The following is a 25,442-nucleotide window of genomic DNA, read 5'->3' on the forward strand; positions in this document are numbered from 1 at the left end:
GCCGCCATATTGAAATGCAATGAGATATTTGTTTTATTTTTTTTCACTGAAAAGGACCAACACTAGGTTAATATAACTGTTAAGTTTGAATTCTGTATCTTAAGTGGTGTTTGAGTAATAATTTTTTCCCCAAAAAACACATACAGACAGACAGACGCTAAACAAAGCGAAATAGGGTACCTGTTATATTGCATTATTTGTTAGTTTTGGCCTGCTGAACAATGTGGCAAAGTTTGTTCGAATGGTTGCTGGACACCCTGTATATTGTTATGCAATACAACTGGTTTTATGAGCTGAGATTTTTTTATTGTGCTACCAATGAGTTCAAAATCTTAAATTTGCACGTAGATGTTCCAAAATTTGTTTTTCTTCAAAAACTATTTTTTCTTCGCATGGGGTTTTTTTGTAGTGTTGAGAATAACATAAAGTTTGGACCGTCTACAGTAAAACTTGAAGGACTCCAACTCATTGGTAGGACCTAATAAAACATTTCTTATCACATAAAACCAAATGTTTTGTATATATCACAATGTAGTGTACATTAATTACTTTCACATGGTACATGCGTCATCCTGGAGCCCTTTTGTATTTTAAAGAAAAATGTAAATTTCGAATCGTCTAAGAAATCTAAGAATATGAACTCACTGTTGGCTTAATAAATTATTTTTATTCCATTAACCGGATGTATTATATGTAATTTTGTAGAGTATATTACTCACTTTCACTTGATATATGCTTTTTATTGTTGGAGCCGTTTGGTATTTTAGAGGAAAAGTAAAGTTCGGATCGTCTAGGTTCAAATCTGTAAATCTTTGTTACGATATTTAAATCTGCCACCATAAAAAGCTATTGGTTTGTAATAGTTTTACAATTCTAACAAAAATTTTAAAATTATCTGAAATTAGTTTGCTGCTTAAGCAATGAACTTAAATAGTTTGTAAGGGATATTATAGACCTTTATTCAATGTCAATAATAAATAGTAGATTATCATTGTGTGTTGCAAATCATAAAGGTTACAACATTCCATGTCAATGTTGAAAATCTACTCCTATGCCTAAGTCCAATCAGCATCGGGTAAACCTGCAGCTGCCAACAACTGTAATACATGACAACTGACACTATGTGATAAAAAAATGTACATATAAATGATATTTAATCTTGTCTGAAAGCAGTTGCTTTTTATATGTATAACTGTATTTAGTCAATCTCAATCTTTGGTGAGTCTGTCTGAACTGCCCTAAGTACATCCCCAAATGTAATAAAAATCAGGAATTGTAGTTAAGGTTAACCTGAACAATTTGGCTGTATATCAGCAGCATTATATAAGCAAACTAGATGAAGGAAGTGTTATTGATAATTGTATTTGAATATGAGCAATGTTGCTGATTTTTGATAATTTACCAGGATAAAATTCCAATTACTATTCTAATGATATTTAGAAGTTCCAAATCTCTTAAGAATAGTCACTTTCTGTTAAAAATCTATTGTTTTTTTTTATTAAAGTCAATACAATTTTATGTTGATTTCTTTAGCTTACAGTACAAGTTTGAGATTGTTAATATATTTATAGGACATTAGGTAATAACTTGTGTACATTCATAGAGTACGTTCTAACTCTTGATAAAAACATCTGTTTGTTGCCCAGATTCTCAGAAAGCTTACGTGGCAACAACAAATTGCAAGCATTGACTCTGTTGGGGCATATTGTACGGAGACAACCAACATGGCTGTTCAAAATAACTCGCCATTCACTTTTCAAAGATCTTCTTAAATTACTGAAGGTAATGTAGGCTATTGGATAGACTTTTTCTATGTGTAACCTAACAGTAGTATTTATCTTCAGCCTTGTAGCTTATTTATAACACGTGAATATTATTCTGTGATTTTTATTTATACCATCTGACACATATTTAATGGTGGAGTAAAAAAAATGAAAAAGTGAATTGACAAATGAAAGAATTCTATACAACCCATAAGTAGGATATTATACAATAAATTTGAATATTCATGTGAGGCATTCTAAAATCCTGTAAACCACCTACTTATAGATAGAGAACAGAACATTTAAATGATGGTGCAAGTTTTGGGTTAAATATTTGCCACTTAGTCAAGTTACATATTTGTATGTGCCGAGTTTATTTACATTTGTGCTGCATTAATATGTACCACAGTGCACATGTATATTTTTGAGACACATCTTGCCTTGTCATGTTCATGCCTGGTTCATGTTACATAAGTTTCTGCTGCATTATGCACGTAATATGTATCACATTGAACATGTCAGTTTTTGAGATACATCTTGCCTTGTCATATTCATTAGCCACTACACAGATTACTACCACATTATGCTGTAGTATGTATCACAGTGCACCAGTAAGTTTTTGACACACATCTTGCCTCATCATGTTCATTAGCCACGCTATTCGCTATTGCTGCATTATGCACGTAATATGTATCACATTGAACATGTCAGTTTTTGAGATACATCTTGCCTTGTCATATTCATTAGCCACTACACAGATTACTACCACATTATGCTGTAGTATGTATCACAGTGCACCAGTAAGTTTTTGACACAGATCTTGCCTCATCATGTTCATTAGCCACGCTATTCGCTATTGCTACATTATGCTTTAATCAGACTTGATTACATTTTCAAACATCGTTGAATTTATAAGTTGCTATATCCTCTGTTTTAAAACGGTTTTACTCAATAATTGGTTTCTCACACCTATCCACCTGTAACTGTTCAAAAGGATTGATGGTCTGTGTTATTTAATAATTTCTTTTATTGAATGAGTCAACTGATGAAAACAGAAATATGTATTAAAGATGAATGAAACAGCTAAACTTCATTACACTTAATTTGTTTTTATAAACATGAGGATAACAATAATTTGTTTTATTTCAAAGATAACATGGTTTCAGATATAATACATTTTCGCATATACAATAAGATTAGAAATAGATCAGAATTGGCTCTTCCAAAATATTTTCCTGATTCATCTATCTCAGCTTATGTGCTGATTATTGCATATTAGAAGATTCAAGTTTTGTAAGTTAATTGTTAATAACTTAATTTTATTTATTGTATCTTAGACCCTTTCATTTCTAATGTCTGTTAACTGGAGAGATTGGAGAGGAGTTCTATTGCATTAACTAACAGATGTGACAGTAAAAGTTATATATTAATATCTTATTTGTTGTATTACTGATAACATTTAATGTTGAAGCAAAAATGGCAAAGGTTATGAACTTACTGACAATGGCTGACTGCATTGGATCATAAGTGCAAAATTCACATGATACCGTGAAATAATTGAGAAGAGGATTGTGTAAAAGTTGTAGTTAATACAGAATAGAAATTTTTTCTGCTTCATTATATGATCTTTTCTTAACACCTGATAGAAATGTGTGTAGATATCAAATGTAATTTCCTACAAAATTTTAAATTAATAGTTGTTCTAAAGAATTTTCAAATACAGGTAAAATATATAGGACTTAAAAGAAAAGCCTGTTCATAGACAGGATATTATTCAATTTACTGTAAAAATCCGATGTTTAAAAAATATGTATTTAAAAAAAACATTGTACTTGGAACTGAGAATTTAAGTAATCTGAGGAATTGAGAAGTGGAAAATCATTTTCTAAAAAGATCGGAATAGACATAAATATGAAGTTGAGTTAACTTTCTTATGTAAGTAAGAATTGCTTGTGTTATGTTCAGACGGAGACGGAAATCGTTCCCCTGATGAGTGCACTGCTTGTGATTAATGTCCTCCTACCTACAGTAGCAGGACTGATGGAGAGCTGTCTTCAAGAGCTGTTCACAGTATTCAGGTCTGTCATACAAGTACCAGTACTATCTATTGGTTAAAATTGAGGCACTTTCATTGAATAACTATAAACATCTGAAGAAATTAGACTCTGCAGGGTGTCCAGTGTGTGGGAAGTGCGAGAGTTGTATTTAAATGTACTGTGTATGGGAAAAATGTGGGATATGTACAGGAATTTTGAGAAGAATGCATAAAAAATTCAAAATAAAAGAAGTCCGTATAACACTGATTTTTTTGTGATCAAGACTAGGGATATTTGACAGGGTGGTCTTCATGAAAGAGAGGATAGAGGGTTGTTAGATGAGTTGACAGTTCAAGGGCACTCTGCACCAGTGAAAGCGTCATGGCATTGTGCCGGCGAATCAGTTTAGTATCCAGTCTATGTCTATAGCGACCAAGAAAACCAGGGTAGGTCAAAGAATTCAAGAATATGGAGAAAGTCATGGAAAAGCATGGGAATTTAATGATAGACCATGATAATTGTCCGGTTATTTTTGTAGAGTATTTACTGGTAATGAAAGTCCTGGAAAAGTTATACGGATTTTAACGAGGGTTCAAGGAAATTGCCAAAAAATCATAGATTATGACTTAGTCACATAAATTTGTGATTAAAATATCCATTTTATGGCATAGAGACAATAACTTGTCATGTGTCGATGCCAAATCTCCAATCTACAGAATCTTCAAGAAAGGTTTGGGTCCGAAAATCAATCAACGGGATTTGACAATAGAAATTTGCCATCTGAAATGGTAAAATTGAGAAGACTCAATTTGGTAGGTGTAAGACTCACCTCTTCATTTTACAAATAACCCATTACAAAAACATTTTTGTCGTATTTTATTTTTGAAAAATTGTAAATAAATAATCTTATTAATGAATGGTCTGAGTTTATTGAAATAGTATTTTGCTTGCATTTAGTATTAGATTTACGTTCGTAGACTGCCACAAGTCTGCTGCATATATTCTCAGAGCTGATCAACATTACGTAAATTACCGATCGCGAAAACGTGATTTTGTTGTAGTTTGTACATGAACAACTGTGGATATATAACCTAATCAACAAATTATCGTAGTTCAGTAAATTATATTTTGCTAGTAGATCTGCATTTATGTACATATGTCGCCGCGAGTCTGTTGCACATATATATAAATGGACGACAGCTGATCAGCAGTACGCAAGTTACCTATACCTTGTTTATTGTTGTACCTTGTGTATCCATTGTACTAACCTTGGGAAAGATTCGCGAGGACTACAAAAACTTTTACTTTGGAATTTTTTAAATATGTACTTGATGAATACGGAAATTGTACAGGAATGTCATCATTGAAGTTGGCTGGACACCCTGTTCTAAAGCTTAGCCAATGGCACAGTCTAAATGGGTAAGTTCGTGATAGCATGATAACCGAGTCAAACAATTCAAGTGCGACTGTTCTCAAGGAGGATGGGAGATCTCTAAACGATACTGTCCTTCCAATTGCACACCTACCCTAATTAATAGTGTTAGTTTGAAAGTTACATTTAAGCCATTGGTTCCCAGGTTACGTGTGAGGGGAACTCTTTGCCCTAACTTTACCTGATAAAATAGGACATCCCTTACCTTTACCTTTTTTTTTTCAAAGCTTGAGACTTCTAAAAATACTAGAAAGACTTTTGTTTCAAGCAATTAGTCCTCAGATTATTCTAATTTTTCTTATTGTTCTGACTTGAGATTTATTATTACAAGGTAGGATTACATCACACCATGTGTCACATAACAGGCTTCGCAGAGACTATATTCAACTTTCAAGTCTATAGCTCATTTCTTTCTCAAGATGTCTTGTGTGGATGTATTGGCAAATAGACATCATATAGAAAATGAATTTTTACGCAGGAAAAAGATAAATTGTGTCAGCCTACTAAGTGATAGACTTCAATGATGCTTAGACAAATTTCACGCTTATTCTTGTTTATTTAGTAATGACATTTTCATGCAGAATTTAGTTACAGATGAATACTTTCTCAAGATATCTTGCCACATGATACATTCATATTTTTATTCATTGAGTTGTGTTTCATGGCAGTGTCTAAATAATAAAATTTCAATTGAGGTAGCTAGGGAGTGCTAGAGTGCGCTGAAATCAAATATTGTCACCAATTTATAACATTGACTTTCCACTCTATTATTTTTCTTGCACCTCTATGAATAAAAATGTCACATGTTGAAACCTTATATAATTGTACTCTGTTTATTAAAAATTTAAAAATCTATTTATTCTGCTATTTTCTCGTTGACATCATAGTTACACATAATACCAGTGTAAAAATATTAGCTGACACAGCCAAATCCCATGGAGTGACATGTACCATCATCAAACTCATGTTGCTTATATCAAATCAAGTTTCTTGCAAAATTTCAAGTTTATAGGACAGTTTGTTCTCAAGAGGTCATGCGGACAGCAGACAGGCAGACATAAATTACATTTTTTCCAGCTCCTCAAGTGACAAATCAGATGTTTTGAACAGCTGAATGGAGTTCTAAACAGTTTCTCAAATGTTTTTCGGAGATTGCTGAGTCGGTGCTTGTAATTTTCCTTACTGTATTAATTTTTGACTTAACTTAGTAAAAGTGTCAGTTAAAAAACACACGTTTCATATAAGTATGGACCTTTCAATGTCATGAGAACTGCAGTAAATGTCTTTGTCAGCACTGATGTTCACAAACTAACAATCACTATGTAATTTTATTTGTAATTGCTATTGTTATCTAAAATTTAACGCATGTTTTAATTTGCAGTCATCTGGCAAAATTTGATACGATAAACCCTAATAAGCTGTCGGAGTGTCAACTGTTCCATCTGCAGATGGGGCTGTATGCCTTGTTCCTGCGGCTCTATGGGATGTATCCTTGCAACTTCCTATCCTACTTGCGTATTGAGTACAGCCAGTCCACCAAGCTCCTCATCTTCAACCATACCATCAGGGTGAGTCAAGTTCTCCCTATTTCACATCTGCATGCTCATCATTCAGGAAAACTAGATGAGTAGCCCAGAACGAAGTTTCTCAATGTACTATAATTACATACCTGGCCTGATTGAATATGGTACATAGTATTTTGTTCAGTAGATGCAATTTTGATTTATGTCAGTGTCAACATTAGAATCTGTTTTAGTTTCTTGTTGAGGAATTTAGCATTTTTAAGATTATTTTATGTGTATTGTTTGTGAAAATAGATTTCATTTGAGAATGCTTTAACTATAACAGTCTATTTGTGTATAATAAAGTGAAACAACAGTATCATGTTTTAATAGGACACAAGCCACAAAATTCCTTTCACTTCTTCACTACAAATGTTTGGTATAAATCACAGTAATTATTCAGAAAGTATAAGTATTTGAGAGGGTTTTAGTAGGCCTATCACTTATCATTATCCTTCTATTGTCGCTGTGTTAGAAGATGGTGTGAAATCAAATAAATACATAAATAAAATCTTTAACATAGTAATAGTGTATTCTGTTCTATTCAGTGATCGCTGCCATTAGTTTGACAGGCCATCAGACTATTAATATTCCGTTGTCGAAGGCTCGTCAAAGAACTGCTGCAGCAAGTGGTGTAACAGAGTGAGTTGTGACTCAAATAAATAGTGAGCTTAAAAAAATTAAAGGTTACTGATCAGTGAGAAGGCAAGTTTTACTACTTGAAACAAATACCCAACAACAATCTAGAACAATTATTCAATTAGATGACTTCCATAAATGTGTAGTGAGACCAGTATATAATTTTCAAATTTAAGAATATCTAATACTGACTGAAAAAGTGTTGAGGGAGGCGCTAAGGAAAATAATAAACTTTTAGAGCTGTGAGAAAAGTTTGCGGTGGGTTTTACTTGATGAAGAACAGCAAACAATTATTAATTGAAAATCCAGAAATTCAAGAGAAAAGGATAACATATTTTATGGCATTGAAAAATTACAGGAAGCAAGGACGCCCAATAATTTATTTAGATGAATCTTACATACTATCATCTCACGTATCTAACCAAACTTGGTCAACCTCAAATAAAGGTTTACATGTGCTGATTTCCAAGTGCGAGAGACTGGTAATCATCCATGCGGGTGGAGAGAAGGAGTATGTGCCTAATGCGTTTACCTGTTGGAAAGCAAGTTACCACGACAACGTGAATGGGAACGTATTTATGAAGTGGATGAAGGAAAAAGTGTGGCTGAACTTGTAACCGAATTGTGTACTGGTAGTCGATAAGGTGCCCTACCACAACAAACAAATTGAAAACATTTCAACTTCAAAAAGTAGGAAGAAAGATATAAAGGCGTGGCTTTCAAAAAACTGAATACCATTCAGCGACAATGTGTTTATACCTGAACTGTACAAACTTGTGGAGCTATATAAACCAAGGCATGTCCGGTACACCTTGAACGAAACTGTTCAGCTGGAGGATCATTACATCTTACGCCTTCCGCCTTACCAATCATCCAGATCTCAATCCCATTGAGTTAATTTGGGCTGAAGACAAAGGTTATGTAGTTAAGAGAAATACATCCTGTACTATGTCTCAAGCTAAAGCTCTCTGTGAAGACAAGATATGAAGTATGGGTGCAGAAGAGTGGTCAGTAAAATGCAAGCACATAGAGAAAATCAAAAGGACTATGCAGCTTAGTACCCCAGATTGACAATGTTATAGAATCCTTTATTATATCAGTTTGAGATGATTCGGATAGAGACAGCAGTGACAGTGACCCAGAAGAGGAGGACCATTTGAGTGACATTGATGAACTCCATTAAAAAAAATCAATAATTGTGTCACATTTGTTATTAGAAAATTATATTTATTCCAGCCTTTTTATTAACTATTGTTAATTAAATATTGTTGAAGTCACTAAAAATCACTAAAGCAATTTTTATGTCCGAATGTAAGAATCTTGTCTCAATGGGTGCAAGAGCTGTCATGAGCGCTGCCGCAACCAGTGTCAGACAGTTGTTTGCTAGAACTGGAGATCAGTCTCGACTATTAAAATTTCAATTATAAACATTACTGAGACATCACTGCCATGTGTGAATAAACTTTGATTGACTCCCGGAACAACCAGTGATACAACTGTAACAAGTTGTACAAGTACTTGCAACAGTTCTCATGAGTAAAATTATAAATCTTGTTCACATTATGCGACATTAGTTGTGCAAATTCTCTCGCAACTTTACTTGCCAAAGTAAACGTAGCGCTTATGTTGTCGCCAGTCTACATATGGTAGACAGCCAGCTGACTGAATCAACAACGCATGTCAGTTTCATCGTCAGAGCGGGATTGGTTGAACGACGGCTAGAAATCCCGTCAGTTCTCTGATTAACTATTTACCTGAACGACTTCCCCGCACACATGACGATCGATCGGACGATTCTAACTGTTCAAACCAATAGTCCATCATGTATAAGGAGCCTTATGTCATGTTATTTTGTAGTCTATGACTATAATCTAACGAACCGTTGTGATGAACTACAGTCTTTCGTGTGTTTATTTACTTTGTAGTTGTATTTTTTCATGATGGGGTAATTCTATTCTTGCATTATATAAAGGCTGACACAAAATATTTAGAAGCCAGTAATTGATAACATCAATTGTGCTCGTATTCTGGGTGCAGCTGTAGAAAGTACTGTTCTGTACTGGTGTTTATGTACTTATTCTACAGATTGCAAACTAACCGCACTTCTGTTTGTCCGTAGCAGATAACTTTCTTCAGACTAACCAGGGCTACCGCCAACGATGAAAATCTGGAAAAGCGTGCATTACGCATGAATTTTGGATTCTGGGAAACATGCGTGGATACTTTATACCAGAGCTCTTTTTACTCGATTCAGATACCAACAGAAGTGCTTAAATATGCTTGAATAATCACGATTTCACAATATACTACACAGATGGGGAAACTGAATCTCGAATCCTAAAAAATTCTATTCCCGGATGACTACTGATTGGCAGTACGCAAATTACTGATTGCTAAAATATTTTTGTTCCTTCCTTATCAAAAAATGTAGATTGATAACCAAAGTAACAAACTACTCTAGTTTAATAAATAATATTTTAGCCATAATTAGTATTTATTATATTTATTTTGGCTTATCGTCGAGAGTCTGCTCCGTCTATTTGTGGACAAAAACGATCGGCAGTACGCAAATTACCGATTAGTGAAACGAGTATTTGTAGTTCTTTGTGTATAACAACTATTTAGAAACATATAGTAACAAATTACTGGAATTTATTAATAATATTTAAATTGATGTTCGTATTTCTATGTCTATATTTGTCAATGCCATCGTGTCTCTTGGTTCTATGTGCTGACGTTAGCTGCTTATCTGAAAACAGGCAATTGCTAACTTTTATTTTAAGTATATGTCGTACTTTGTGTTGTTGTACATAAATAGATTCTCTATAAATATAAATATATCCATACATTTTTACTTACATGGAATATATTCTGGAAGCTCATTTTATAATCTACTATTTCTGTAATTTTTAATCTCAGCAAATTACTTTGAAGTAGCGTGGTATCTTAGGCTTGCTCCCCCCCCCCCCCGAAAAGGACAAACTAATTAAGTAGAGTTCAGATGAAAGTATTTGATGAAGTATCAGATGGACCAATCGTGTGAACCGGCGAAATCGTTGTCCAAAAGTCTGTCCAATTGTCTGCGGTGAAAGTTCGTCCACCGCAGACTTCTGAACCCCAATGATGGACCGCAGTCTGCCCCACAGTAGCGCTGTGTTGGTATTTATTTTTTTATCTTTGTTTATTCTGTATTGGATTTATGTATTTTCCAACGATCACAGAAAGGAAAGTTACTAGGTATACACAATGTTTCGTCAACACATCGAAAGACACATGAGATGAAAACTAAGGAGCTTGAAATAGGTGATAGCAATAAATTGTTTACGTTCGTAGATTGCTGTGTATCGGCTGCTTATATTGGCTGCTGTGATACAACAGCTAATCAGCATTATGCAAATTACCCAATACGAAAACATGATTTTGTTGTAGTTTGTGTATGAATAACTGCTGATAGATAATGTAACTAATAAATTATCCTAGGTCAGTAAACCATATTTTGTGTACAGATTTGTATTTATGTTTATGCTTCACTGCAAGTCTGTTGTGTATATTTGTGGATGACGGCTGATCGGTAGTATGCGAGTTACTAATCGCTAAACTGTGTTTATTGTGATACTTTATGTATGAAAATCCATAGATAGATATCCGAATTGAAAAATTCTCGTAGTTTTGTAAATTTTCTAGTACTGTAAATATGACATGCATCACCACGTGTTACATGTATTTGTGAACTCCAGTTTATGGGCAATATACTGATCGCTAAAACATGCTGTTGTACTTTTCTATAAATAAGCAGAGTTATATTACTAAACTATAATTCTTTGTATTTGTATTGATTTTGTCAATCAAAATTGTCTTATTTGTTTTTACAAGTATTAAATGCTATTTATTAAAATTGCTTGGGCTGCTGAACACTACACATACATACAGTAAGTAAGATTATTGTTGAAAAAATAGTTTCTTTAATCTGCATTTATTTTCCAGTTTAATTAGCAAAATAATTTTGCTTTGTAAAGATGTTGCTTTTTGTACATTATGTTATTTATTTGCTTCAAAGGTCACTGAATGTCACCAAAAGTCACTTGTCATCAGTAAACACCCTGTCATGTAATTGTCAAACTTTTATATTACATTTGAGTATTCAGAATATGCAAGACAAGTTTTGCAGACTTTCTGGAACTTTCTGGGATCAGGTTGTAAATTCAAAATACTACACATACAGGCTTATCATTATATCTTATCGTTTTAACTTTAATTGATCTACTTTTAACTTTGTCCAAGTAAATATTAGCTTTTTAAACTTACCAATGTATTTTGATTAATATTTGTGACCATATTTTGACACTCACAATATCTATAAATAAAACTGATAAAAAAAAAACAGTTGATTTTATCACTAACAGGATATAGAACATTATTTTTTTGGTTTTAAAGTTAGGGAATTTCTTCAAGCCACTTTACTAGACACCTTGTTAAATGTGGCAGCATAATTCAAAAAAATTACATCACATTCTCTATTATACTGTCACTTTCTGAGTTGTTGTAAGTTTTAAATTTGTAAGAAGGAACTTTTAACTTTTCAAGGTATGAATCTGGCCCAAGAAATTATCCCGAGTATCTAGTATCTCAGAAAGTAATGCCAAGTTTCATTCAATATGATTTAATACTTACACGTATTTTAAAATGTAGTTTAGTTTGAAGTTCACAAATGTAACAAAGGATATAGTGTTTTAAATATAATTTGTACTTAGTTTGGATTTCAGATAATGCACAATGTGCAGAATTATAGAAATCTACCTCAATTGTTTTATAATGTTGACAGCCATCGTCTTGACACGTTTCCACAAATTGTGCCTGCTCCTGGAGTGTATGCTTCACAATGAAATGTGTCACATATGCAATACAAGATGTATCCAAAACTAGCCATGGAGTAGATCTGAAAAATCACCCTCTAGTGCTATTACTAGATATTTCAACTTGCTTCGAGAATGATTGAGGAGCTTAAGCCTAAGAATATTGAAGTTTCAGTAGGCTGCTGCATTCTACAGCGTTGGTAAATTCATGGCCTGATCTGACACATAGAAAGCATGAGAAAAATATTTACTGTGCTATATTTGTGATGCTTTTTCATTCATTCGAGTTTGTAGACAAAGATTTGACTTATATTGAATTATCATTAACTTTGTGAATATGATTTGTAATGTAATATAATAGGATAGCTCTACCAAACAACATTGCAACAGACAAATTATAAAATGTTCAAGGAACAAAATAACTGCTATTTTATCCATTTGTGCTCTAAAATGGTTATTTTTATTTTTAAACTGTATATTTTTTAATCAAAATGATGATAGACATAAATAACAATTCATTACTTTATCGTTGATTGCAAAAATTTCATTACCTTATCATTAATTGAGAAAATTTCATTGTCTTATCATTAACTGAGAAATAAAAATTTTAAACTAAAAACTTGCAGGTGCAACATTGCAAGTAAAATCACTTGAAATGTTGTTCTTTGGACATGATACTGAATACTAAGGGACAAAGATAAATATTGTATTTTAGTTTTGGAATACAATCTGTATTAACAAAAAAATCTTGTAAGGCCTTCCATACTCAAGATGGATGATAGTTTTGTCTTGGACTTCTAGGTTAGACCTTAAAACAAAACTGCACAGTTTGGTGTGAGTCGTGGTCTTAACCTCAATTACTACTGTGCAGACGGGCCACATTGCTTTGTTTTGTTATGGGTGTTTTGTCATGTTAATTTGCTATCAATGCTATTTAAGGTATTAGAAGAAATATTTAAGAAAGAGCAGAACAACTTGTCTATAGTTATTGAGAATGGTCACATATTTTGTTACTAAACAAGACACATTAAGTAGAGATGCTATAACACCTCACGAAACATAATGGAAACATTGCAGTGTTTGACTACAGATACAAGTTAAGAAAAGCATTCATTCCGTATATGCTTGGATTAGTTGATTTGTATTTTTCGTAAGAGGGGATGACACCACTACTGGAAATTGCTAAAAAAACTGCTTTGTGTAAAAACATATAGAGATGCTATTTATTTAGTAAAAATTGTATATCTTTAACAAAATTCAAGATGAAAAAGACTTTTTTGGGTAAAAAAGATTGCATTCTAAATTTTCGATATCTTTATTTTGTTAACTGTTAACAACTTTAAAAATTAACTGATGTGCTTACACAAATTAAAAAAAGTAATTTTACCCAAAAGTTTTAATAATCTTTCTAACAGTATAATATTACCAGTTAAATAGCTCTATTTTTAGAGCTGTAGTATACTGCTGTACAACGCTATGCAAGTGTAAAATCATACTGATTTAGACAAACCTAGTGATCAGAGTCATAATCATGATGGAGCAGAAAGATAGGTCTACTTTCATTAATTCAGACATAAATAAATGTTGAAAATGTCAGCATCTATAAAACTGCAATAGGTTTTTGTGGTCCAATGTAAAACAAATATGCCCCCAGATCTTTTTAACATTACGAATCCGAAGTTTAGTGTGGTGCGATATAAAAAAAATATGTACCATATTGTTTTGTATTTTTTACTGTGAAATTAATTTTGTAGTTGAATTACTCATTCGTCTAGTCTAATGATGAATATTGACATGACTTGACTCTGCCTATGATATATGTATAATATTACCATTACTTTTAATTTGAGGAACGTTTTCTGAACACACCTGACTGATCTTTCCTGGCTACAAGCAAACATTTTCCTGCAGTGAGTAGAATTTAGTCAAAATGGGTAGTTGTGTGAAGCATGTAATCTGTGGGGAGGTAGAAATAGGAATGGTGGCCGGCAGGATTCACCCCACACGTTCAGTTCTACCTCAAGATGAACGATCTGAAGGCCATGTTGCAAATTTGTTTTATCAGTACATCCAGCCAATGATATGCCCCAATACACATCAGTTGTACCTTTAGTTTAGGAATATACAATCTGAGCCTTGAGGCCAACCTGGTTGTAAATGGGGATGTAAAAGTTACAGGTCTACAATGAATGTTTCATTAGTGTTCAGTTCAATTTACATTAACAAGCAAAAAGTTTGAAACATGGTTCGATCCTATATATTAATGTCCTCAGAAAATACAACGTATTCTTGAATAATGTATTTGCATATATCCATCAAGTATTTTTTCTTTGTCTGACTGGTAGTGAATCATTGTACTATGGTGGAAAGTTGTGAACTCGCACTGGAGAGTGTCTTTTGTTCCGTAGTTCATTTTTTTCTAGTGAGTGTATTGTCCAGGTTTGTAGAGTAATTGTGTCATTTTCTTTTTTTCATTGTTGTAGGATATCTTCGATATATGGTACCATATGTAGTTAGTAATGCTAAATTTGGTTGTTTCCAGTGAATTTATTATAATTTCAGTGTTTTTAAAATCTTGTGAGTCCATTAAACAAACAGTGAATACTTTTTTAGGCTTACTAGCATGTAAATGTATGTTGGTTGCAATGTAGTTCTTCTTATCTCTTCTATAGGAAGTTTTCCTGGAATTGTTTGCTTCTTTTTTGATACATAGGATTTCCTGCGCCTCTTGTCTATTTTCAAGACTTATCATTCCTACAGAAGAATACAGGAATTCATCCGATTGCACATCAATCTTGTTTTATTGTGCTTAATCCATTGGCCATAATTATAAAAACATATCTCGTTCATCTTACCATTTAAAATCAGTATTTGAAAATAATATCTTCTCTCATTTTTTATGACATAACTTCTAGGTTATTATGTAATAATAGATGTTTCCTGTTGCATTAAAATCAATTTCCTCATATTATAAACCTCTGGGTATTTAGTTCCAATTAATACAAACATTAAAATACAAAGAAACTGTCAGATTATAAAGCACATTTTTTAAAGATTTTCTTTGAAAAACTTAACAGACAGGGGTAATTGATGTCCATTTAAAAATTCGTAGTTAATTTACAAATTGATTAGGCTACCAAAAGATACTATCTTGATTTTGCTATCATCACCATTAGATCTATAAAATAATTTCCTGGTATAGTAAAGTATTAAATACTAAAAAGTTGTATACATACTACACATAACTAATACATATAAATATATATATATATATATATATATATATATATATATAAAATTTTACTAATTTATTATTTATTCTGTTTTAATGCTTTTCAGCCCATGTTGGATACTGTTAAGGTGCACCCCATGTTGGTGACAGCATCTAAGGATGTTGAAGTATCGTCATCCAGGTACTAAAAAGAAAATATTATTCCATTAACAACTTTTTGTATAATAATTGAACAATTGAATCACGAAAAGATATAATTGAAGTATATTAATTGTAACTTTTCTTTTCCAACTTGTTTTGTAATTCTGTGGAAATATGATTCAAATTTTGTACTCTAATCATGAAGTGGATAGTGGCTGTACAGTTAATCTGCTTTACATAGACTCAACACTTTGGCTCTGGGTTTATAAGGCTCAATATACTTAATTTAAACTCATAAAGATGCAACCAAATTTTTTAATTTTTAATTAGAGTCCTTAAAGCCAATGTTTGTATTTATTATTTATAATTTCATCTCTTTAATTGATCATTTCTTGAATCCTATCATTAGACCAAAAATTAATAGTTTATTTACTCTTAAGTGAAAAATCAATTATTCAGTTTCCAAACAGACTTCTTAGTTGCCATTAGCTGGTTCAGAAAGATGCCTGTTGCATACTTTTGCAGGGATTATTTTCAATATGGTTTAGACAAAAAAATTATTATAGTCATTTGGATTTGATATTGGCCTTGTATTTGCCATTTATTTCAGTTTTCAAGCTTATTTATTTGGAAAATAAAACATCACGAGTATTGCAATGCATGAACATGAATGTGTGTTTGAGAAATCATTGTAGGATGTATCTTTATTTAGGAGTGGTATTGGAAATGAACAATTTGGCTGTAGATGGCGGAAAATGGAGGCCCATGACGTTATTGTTGAGTGTGCTAAACTTTCCTTCAACGGTGGAGACTACGAGAAACGGGCAGATGATGGGAGTTCTCGGGTTAGCTTGGATCATTGCCTGATGTTAGGTAATACTTAATTTTACTTGATGCATTTTTAGTATTGGATGTTAATATTTTAATTCAACTCTCATTTAGTTTTTTTTTAAGTTATTCTGATTTAATAATACATTTTCTATATCCAAATTAACAAAAAAAGAGGAAAAACAACAAAATAGTTGTAGAATAGTTGATAGTTTTATTTTTATTTTAAGGTTAAAGATTATTAATGAAATTGAGGATCGATTTAGATTAGCAAGCGTATTTGAATGTGTCATTATTTTTTAACTGAACCCTCCATAATAAGCAAAAAATAGTCATAAAATTTCAAGAATTCGTGTGGAATGCCTCCCTATCAGTCAAGCAAGTGAGAAATTAGAACAAAAAATTAAAATGAAAAATATAGCAATGTTCCTACATGATATACTGTACATTGGACATTAAAAACCTTCTATATTTTTAGCCTGTAAGTACAGAATTTGGCGTTATTAAAAGCTATCCTTTTTCATAGTAAAACAATTCATTGTTAGTACAAGATCTGAAGAAAAAAATTGTTTTTATAAGAAACTGTAAACAGTTTGGAAAAAAAACAATGCTACTTTTTATAAATATATTTTGGTATTCTCTCTGGTATTTTGAACTGATCTTGCATAATGTTTCGAGTTGATGGAAGCATTTTGGATTTATTCCACAATTATAACCAGGACAAAATAAATTGGTCTTCTTCTTTATGTTTTTGGTCTCAATATGGCACACAAGTGACAATTAATGCTGAAGAGTTTTGCTTGTTCATGAGTAGGTTCGAGGATATCACCAGGTGGCCCAACAACTTTTTTGTCTGGCTCACACAAATGTGAGACTGTACTTACTAAGAAGTATCTTCTGCTACATGGTCTGTCAGTTTTGTTTTTATACTAAATTTATGCATTATGTATCAACATGTCAAGAAAATTTGTGAATTTTTTTTCAGTATTTTCTTTTACCTCTAAAACATGATATATAGACTTATCCTACACATGTATCTCCCCCAAATACTAATTATAGTTATTTGCTAGAAGGATTTGGTTGCTTCATTTCCACTTCTATCGCCCACAAGCACATTTTCAGCATGACAACCTGTTGTAAGGCAATGAACAGTTTTCCATTTCTTTGTTTGTCCAAGAGAATGTATTTTTTGTGAAAATACACAGTTTATTTGGAATAAAGTTTTTTTGAAATTATACTCTTGGTGCTCGTTTACTTTGTCCTAATAGTCCCAGTCAGGAATGTGTTTCTCCCCAAAAGTTGTCCAGCTAAAGGAATGTTGTGTACCAATTGTAGGTAAATAAATGGTAGCTTTTATCTAACAAGATTGTTTTGGACAAAGATGAAGGACGACAACCTTTTGAGGAAGCACGCAATCACCATCAAAAAGAAACCTTCAATAAATTTCCGAGTACATCACATAACTTAAGTCATTATCAAAAACTTTTTCAGGCCGAAATGGACGTGTCATGCGTTAGGTAAATATTGGATGTCTGCTGTAATGTGTTCATCGTGGTTATGAGACTTTCATTAATATACATATATATTTGTTTATTTTTGGCACAAAATTTGAAATAAAGTTTTGATTTAACCCTTTGCACACAACTAATAAATTCTATAACACCAAGACAAGTAATTTTTTTCTTTATTTCAAAACTAAATTTATTGTAACTAAATTATAAAAAGTATAAGAAAAAATTATAAAACAGGAAATTTTACTTAAAATTCATGTAATTATTGATAACAATTAAAAAAGAACTATGAACTGTTTATTTCAAATAAATTTAAATTAAATTAAATACATCTTGTCACACAGATATGTTTGGTTATGGCTGTGTAGGAGACCGCAGAACTGACAAGCAGGTCGAAGTTAGACAAAGGGCCCTCCCCACCCTGCCGCTGAGTAAAGGTCATTTATAAATACTTCCTTGGCAAGCTTGATAAGCACGCAGTATACACCGGACATTTCAAAGGCCTTTTGTGAATGTAAAACACTATCCAAGAGACATAAACTATAATATTGGATATAACTGTATTTGGCGTTTTGGTCTACCATTAGAATATATCTGTCTACAATGTGGGAAGGGTTAATACATCAATATAAGGCCTAAATTTATTCCAGGAATCTTGACTGGGCTGATTTCTAAGTGGGTTTGGAGCTTAGTTCATATGTAGTATTGTGTTGAAAACATAGTTTTCTGATAAAATGGAATGTATTGATAAGGATTTATATCTCAGTATTCCTCAAAGTTAGTCCTTGGAGTAGTCTCCATAATGATAAGGATTGCAATACATTTGTTCATTTTTTCATGTATTTTTGTTTCTACATATTTATTTGTTTCCCTACTAAGAAGACACCAAATAGTATTTGTAGGTAATTTATAGGATTTGAGTTCCTAGGTGGACGGTTTTGAAGACTGGTACAAGAATCCCTGACCAGAAATTGTTTATTTAAGTTTAGGTGGGAAGAAGTTTATCCATTTAGATGTTGATACCTAGGACTACATCAGGAGAAACTGAAATGTTATTTATGTTATGATTTGTTTCATTAGTGCTGGGGCAAAAGTCACAGTTAGAATTAGCATTAGAAGGGCCAGGAAAATCTAGTCTGTGTTTCTTTGAACATTGTCCAACTCACTGTCATGCTCATCTCCATATCTGCTAGCTTGAAGAGTCGTGTCATTATCAGAGGAATGTTTGTTAAACTGTCCTCATCAGTGTCCTGGTTTAGATAATTGGTACAATTAGGGTGAACCTCGGCATCACTTTGAAACAGAATACTCTAAAATGAGTTCTCTAAAATCACTTGATCTGTCTATGTAGTTTTCACTCCTAATTATTCATTAATAAAATACAAAAATATAAAAACTAATAAGTTTAAAACACTGTACATGTTTTATAATCCATAAAAACTAACTCATTGTAACATAAACACTTTTTCATGTTCATTGCACAACAAAAACATGGCCGACCCTTATTATGTCACAAGATGTCAGCTTTCCATTGAGAACGAAGTATTTATGGACAAACAGAATAGACAAAAAAATAATAAATAACAATAAAATGGTACTATATTTCATGTTTTTTGTAATATATTAGTTAAAAGTTATTTATAAAAAGATTAATAATTGAATATGAAACATTGTATACGTATGCTTTAGTGACGAATATTTGTCTTTACCAATTCAGACGGACCTTTGGAAACAAACATTCATCGCTTGCCAGTTTGAGTGTTAAAAACATACTTGTACATCTTCATTATTTTAGGCCAGGTAAATAATATATGATGTACCAGTATGTAAGTACTCCTTTGTAACTAAAATTCCTCAAAATTCTAAATTCTACGACTTCAGACACGATGTATTATCTTTCAGAGCTTTACATATTACTAATTGTACTTCAGTAATTTATATTACTGCATCAATACTTTCCTTCCCAAAAAATGATTTCTTGATGTTGTGATGACAGACAACAGGTATGTGACTCGTAGTGCCAGTGGAGGAGACAGAGAATTCATGAGTCCTGTGTCTTACTCTGGCATCAGCACTCCAACTCAATCCTCGGCACCCGAGTCTGCTCCTACCTCCATCCCTCACACACCAATCGCACAGGTCAGTTGTTACTCTATGAGTTAAGAAGTATGTAATTGGGAGATTCCTCTGCCCCCGTCTGCTTCTACCTCCATTCCTCACAAACCAATCGCACAGATCAGTCTTTACTCTATGGTTTAAACCAGTAGAGAGATGTAATTGGGGGATTCAAGAACATAGAAATTTAAAAAAATTTTTACTAATTCATAATAATTTTACTTTTTTAACTACATTTATCTAATCATGACTTATCAATCATGTTTTTGTTTACTACTGATCAGCTGCTTTTGTCTACACTTAGACATGGCAGATAAGCAGTGATGTAAGAACAAAGACGTAGTAAATTCAAAGTTGAAGTTGTATATTATGTACAAAGCCTCTATAAATTCATTACTTTGGTGATCCACTCACAATTAGTATTTTTGGGATCATTTGATGAAAGTATTTCATAATTATGAAATAAAAGTAAACCAATTTTATTTTACTGTGTAACTTTCAATATATTGGAAGTTCGTCAAGTGGTGTGATTTTTGCTAACTACATTCTTGCAAAATATCATAGTATTAAGAAGCACTTCCTTATCACTAACCTATGTAGATATAGAATGATAGTCTTTGGAATGGTCTTTGTGATGGTGTAATGTGTTGCACAGGGTGGCCATCCGACCAGGGAGACTGGGAATAAGCCTGGGAATTAATGAACCGGGGAAAAAACCAGGAATAATTTTTCAAAAAAAATTTTTCGTCTCCAAGAACTTCAAGACATAATTTGACAGCTTCTTGAATCAAGAACTGATTAATCACGAAACATCGTATTTTACGCAACGTGGCTCGTGAAATTGTGAATGAAGATCGAAATATGATAGTGAGCTAGGTCTGATGCCGGTTGATCGGTTATCTCCACTATTGTAGTGAGTTTATCTTGGTTAGTTCTACTCCTGTGCCGTGGCAAGCCTCCGCCCCCCTCCTCGCCCAAATACGTAACAACGCATTGGTCAATTAAAATCGGCCAACTGATCGGCCTAGTGATTGTTTCTTATTTCGGCACTAAACGAGTGGTATGCTTTAAGCGGTATCGTGACAGAGCGGTACTAACCACGATACAAACAGGTTTTTTGTACTTAAGTATTATTGTACTATTTTGTACTTAAGTTGCTGAAGTGGGGTCTCCAGACAAAGTTGTTCAACTCTTATTCTTTAGGGAAAATAGTGTTTTGGAAAGACTGTGTTAAATAGATAGCACAGGCCTAAAATGCACAGTGTAAAAAACACAAAAAGTAATGTAAATGCAGTGGTAGTGAACAGTAAAGGTCCAGATGTTTGTTATGAGTGAATAGTGAGTGTTATTATATTGGTTTTGACATGCAGCAGCATGATAAGCATTATCACTTTTATTATCTATCTAATGTAATCAGTATAACAAAGTGTTACAAGTTTCTAGTTAAATCTCAGTCTAGATTGCAGAGCAAATATTTTGTTCTTGTGGGAGGGAACATTCTACAAAAGAACAGAATTACAAGATCCTTAAGCATCAAATCACTTACCATTTTTAATTTATCACTGTAAATTAAACACAATTTTAAAGTTAACAAACCAAAAATAAGATTATAGGAGAATCTTTATGAAAATTGAATGCTTTTGTCCTTATGAATTAAATAAAAATACTTTGTTTTATTGTATCAGATTTGTCATTGATTAAAGTTGTGTTATTCTTCAGACACACATGGCGGGTTCAACGTTTCCACTGCAAGATGGGGCTTCTCCTCCTGAAGCTGCTGTAGAGGCGACTCCTGAAACTACACCCATTAAGGTGAGACTATAAAGCCTTATGAGTGGTGCCCAAACTTTTCTAACTCCTTGGCTCACTTAACTTACCCATTCTTTTCGGTAGTGCCTTCATACAAACGAATATGGGACTCATCCCAAATATGCTATAGTACATTTTACAATGTAAACTCTGATGTATAAATTCAATTCTTATTAATTTATAAGAATGTACTATTTTTTTAACATTTGCTTGTTTATTAACCTTTTAGAAATCAGTCTATATTGTAAGAAGTAAATCAGAAATAATGGCTATTTTACGGGATTTGCAGAATTTTGGGGAAATGGCTATATTTAGAAATTTCAAATCATATCCTTTACAGTCCAATTTTTTAAACTGTAGACTCGAGCTGGGAGAGCGGTGGTAGGCGAGGGGTGCGGTGCGGGAGGATTGTAAAGGGCTTTCTGCAAACGTACGCTCAAGGTCACGCGCTTGTGACTAGCGGGAAAGATGCGAATAGACGGTTGGACCTCTCATGGACTGTCAGTAAAGTTATATACCGTTACACAGAACTCTATGGTATATTTATTGTCCTATATCGACTGCCTGCCTGCCAGTTCAGTCAGTTCACTTGCCGCGACCTCGACGATCGCTTCGTGAAAATTGCTTAGCCTATAACTTAGTGCGAATTTTATTTTTAACATTTTAAGTTTTGCTTACTGGAGTGTGTTTTAGGTTAGTGCGGGTTTCTATATAATGGAAACATTCGTATCGAAGGTAACTTCAGGGAAAAAACTTCACAGTCAGGCAAGAGAAATAATTTGGCGAGTGAGCGTGTTCATGCTTAACGAAACTATTGAGCCAAACCTCATACCGTTAAAGAAAGGTATAGAAAGAACAGCGGCAGCTTGCGGAGTTTCGGTTGGAGTAGTGAAGAAAATTCGTAAAGAGAAGAAATATCTTGACACCACGGATGATACAACGTGCTCATTTGCTACACCCAAGAGAAAGAAAAGAAGTAAAATCGTCACAGATATTGACGACTTTGACAAATGTGTAATTAGAAGAAAAATTTACAATTTTTACAAATCCGAGCGTTCACTTCCTTTGCTAAAGTTATTAAAAAACACACTTGCAGAAGATTTAAATTTCAAAGGTAGTGTATCAAGTCTTCGAACAATTATTAAAGAATTAGGATTCAAATGGAAAAAAATTGAAAACAACAGAAAAATCTTAATTGAACGGAATGAAATAAGAGCTAAGAGGATTGATTATTTGAAAAAAATAAAAGAAATCAGAAAAGAAAACAAACCAGTCGTATATATGGACGAGTCTTATGTTTTGTCTACTCACGTTACTCGAAAAGATTGGTGTGATGGTAGCTTAGAGGGTTACAAAAGTAATATAAGTAAAGGCGATAGAGCGATTATAGTCCACGCAGGAGAGGACATGGGTTTCATTCGCAATGCATGTCTAGTTTGGAAGGCTGGAACAACCGAAGGTGACTATCACATGCAAATGAACCATGAAAACTTTGTGACTTGGACAAAAACACAGTTAATTCCCAACCTTCCACAAAATTCGGTCATTGTCATTGACAATGCTTCTTATCACAACGTACAAGTAAATAAAGCTCCAAATTCAAACTCGAAAAAGGCTGATATGACTAAATGGTTGGATGAACATGAAATTGAATACGACTCTTCATTACTAAAACCTGAATTGTACGAACTAATAAAACTCCATAAGGACAGATACAAAATTTTTGTTTTTGATAACCTCCTCCATCAATTCGGTCATTCAGTTCTTCGATTACCGCCATACCACCCGGACCTTAATCCAATCGAGATGATTTGGGGAATAGTTAAAAACTTTGTAGCCCAGAAAAATGTTACCAATAAAATAGCCGATACAATTCAGTTGTGTAAAAATAAAATGGATGCTATATCTGTAGAAGAGTGGAAAAAAGTTTGTGATAAGGTAATAAAAGTGGAAAATGAGTATTTGGAGAAGGAAAACGTAATAGATGACGCAACCGAAAGTTTTATAATAAACATCGGTGATTCTGAGACCAGCGATAGTAAAGAGGATAGTGACGCCAGTGATGTGGAGGAATTCGCCGCTCCCTTGTAAAAAAGTACTGTAAGTATTAAAGAATATTATTTTAATGCAAAAAAGTTCAATGCAATCATTATACTTGTTGTAATTGCTCAATATTAATAGTTAGTTAAACATAGAATACAAGTGAGTTAACACCGTTGTAAATAATACAATTATTGCTACGGATAAAGTATATAATTGCAATAACAATTAAACCCACAATATTTTTAAGACTAATAAATTAGTTAAATTAACTTGGTTCTTTGGTAAAGGTATTTTTATTGCACAATAAACTAATTTATTGAGTTAATACGGTATCAGTGAGCCAATACGCCAACTACAGTTCCGATAGAAACGTTCACTCATCACTTCATATGCTACTACAGGCTAAACTAAACTTCCAATAAAAAAATGATAAATTAAAAAAAAAATATTCATCTATTTTCACACAACTTTCTCGATGACAAATTTTGTCTGACCATCTGACCAAAAAATAAAAAAAATCCTCGCTTACTACTTTTTTCTTGTCATTGTAAACGCTGTGTAAAATGTAAACAATAATCAAAATTATTTCGAAATTTGTGTAATATTTAAAAATGTAACCAATAGATTGCCAATATTAAGAGCTTTAATTTGACGCATCTAACAGAATTGTACGACATTGGCTTCACTTTTAAATCGCGAGAGGAAGCGTTAAAGGTCACTGATTTTTGCAGTCCGTTTTCATACTCCGCCGGGACAGTTTTAACACAGCGAGACTGACTTTTTCATGCAGGTTAGTAGTCCACGGCCAAGTCTACGGTTAAAAAAATTGGACTGTACCTGTTTTTTATTATATTGTATATTATAAAATGTGCTACCAGAATATATGTCATTTACTTGCTAAAAACATGTTAGTATAAATTTTTTATACTTATAATAAGTATTATAAATTTGAAATTTTTGAAAAAAATAGTTTCAAACCACTCCTGGCCAATGATAAAACATGTTGAGGCATAAAGCCATATGTATTGTAACAGTGAATATGGCTATATAACTACAAAAAGTATGACTCTCAAGAAAATTCTCAGTTAGGAATACTATACAGGGTGTCCAGCAACCATTCGAACAAACTTTGCCACATTGTTCAGCAGGCCAAAACTAACAAATAATGCAATATAACAGGTGCCCTATTTCACTTCGTTTAGCGTCTTTCTGTCTGTATGTGTTTTTTGGGAAAAAAATTACTACTCAAAAACCACTTAAGATACAGAATTCAAACTTAACAGTTATGTTAACCTAGTGTTGGTCCTTTTCAGTGAAAAAAATAAAACAAATATCTCATTGCATTTCAAAATGGCGGCCGTTCAAAATTCACCAGGATAACTTTTTTTAGCATATTTTATTACCAATTCAACAATTTTTGTTGCCAAAAAAAAGATTGAATAACAAATGACTGAGTTACAGCACCAAACGTAAAAACA

The 25,442-nt window shown here is 32.8% G+C and overlaps 1 protein-coding gene across 3 annotated transcripts in view; it reads left to right on the top strand.

Annotated features, from left to right (window-relative positions):
- The window catches only part of LOC124363323 (hamartin), a 102,919-nt gene that overhangs the window by 23,502 nt on the left and 53,975 nt on the right, over nucleotides 1-25,442 (top strand). For 2 of the 3 annotated variants that reach the window (XM_046818572.1, XM_046818585.1), the window contains exons 4-10: nucleotides 1,647-1,782; nucleotides 3,729-3,841; nucleotides 6,613-6,799; nucleotides 15,625-15,698; nucleotides 16,371-16,531; nucleotides 19,994-20,136; nucleotides 21,832-21,924. In XM_046818572.1, the coding sequence (XP_046674528.1) occupies nucleotides 1,647-1,782; nucleotides 3,729-3,841; nucleotides 6,613-6,799; nucleotides 15,625-15,698; nucleotides 16,371-16,531; nucleotides 19,994-20,136; nucleotides 21,832-21,924 (907 nt within the window). The remainder of the gene's footprint in view (nucleotides 1-1,646; nucleotides 1,783-3,728; nucleotides 3,842-6,612; nucleotides 6,800-15,624; nucleotides 15,699-16,370; nucleotides 16,532-19,993; nucleotides 20,137-21,831; nucleotides 21,925-25,442) is intronic. The other variant, XM_046818580.1, reaches the window with a different exon arrangement.

Source organism: Homalodisca vitripennis, chromosome 1 (assembly GCF_021130785.1).
Source record: "Homalodisca vitripennis isolate AUS2020 chromosome 1, UT_GWSS_2.1, whole genome shotgun sequence".
Classification (NCBI taxonomy): Eukaryota; Metazoa; Arthropoda; class Insecta; order Hemiptera; family Cicadellidae; genus Homalodisca; species Homalodisca vitripennis.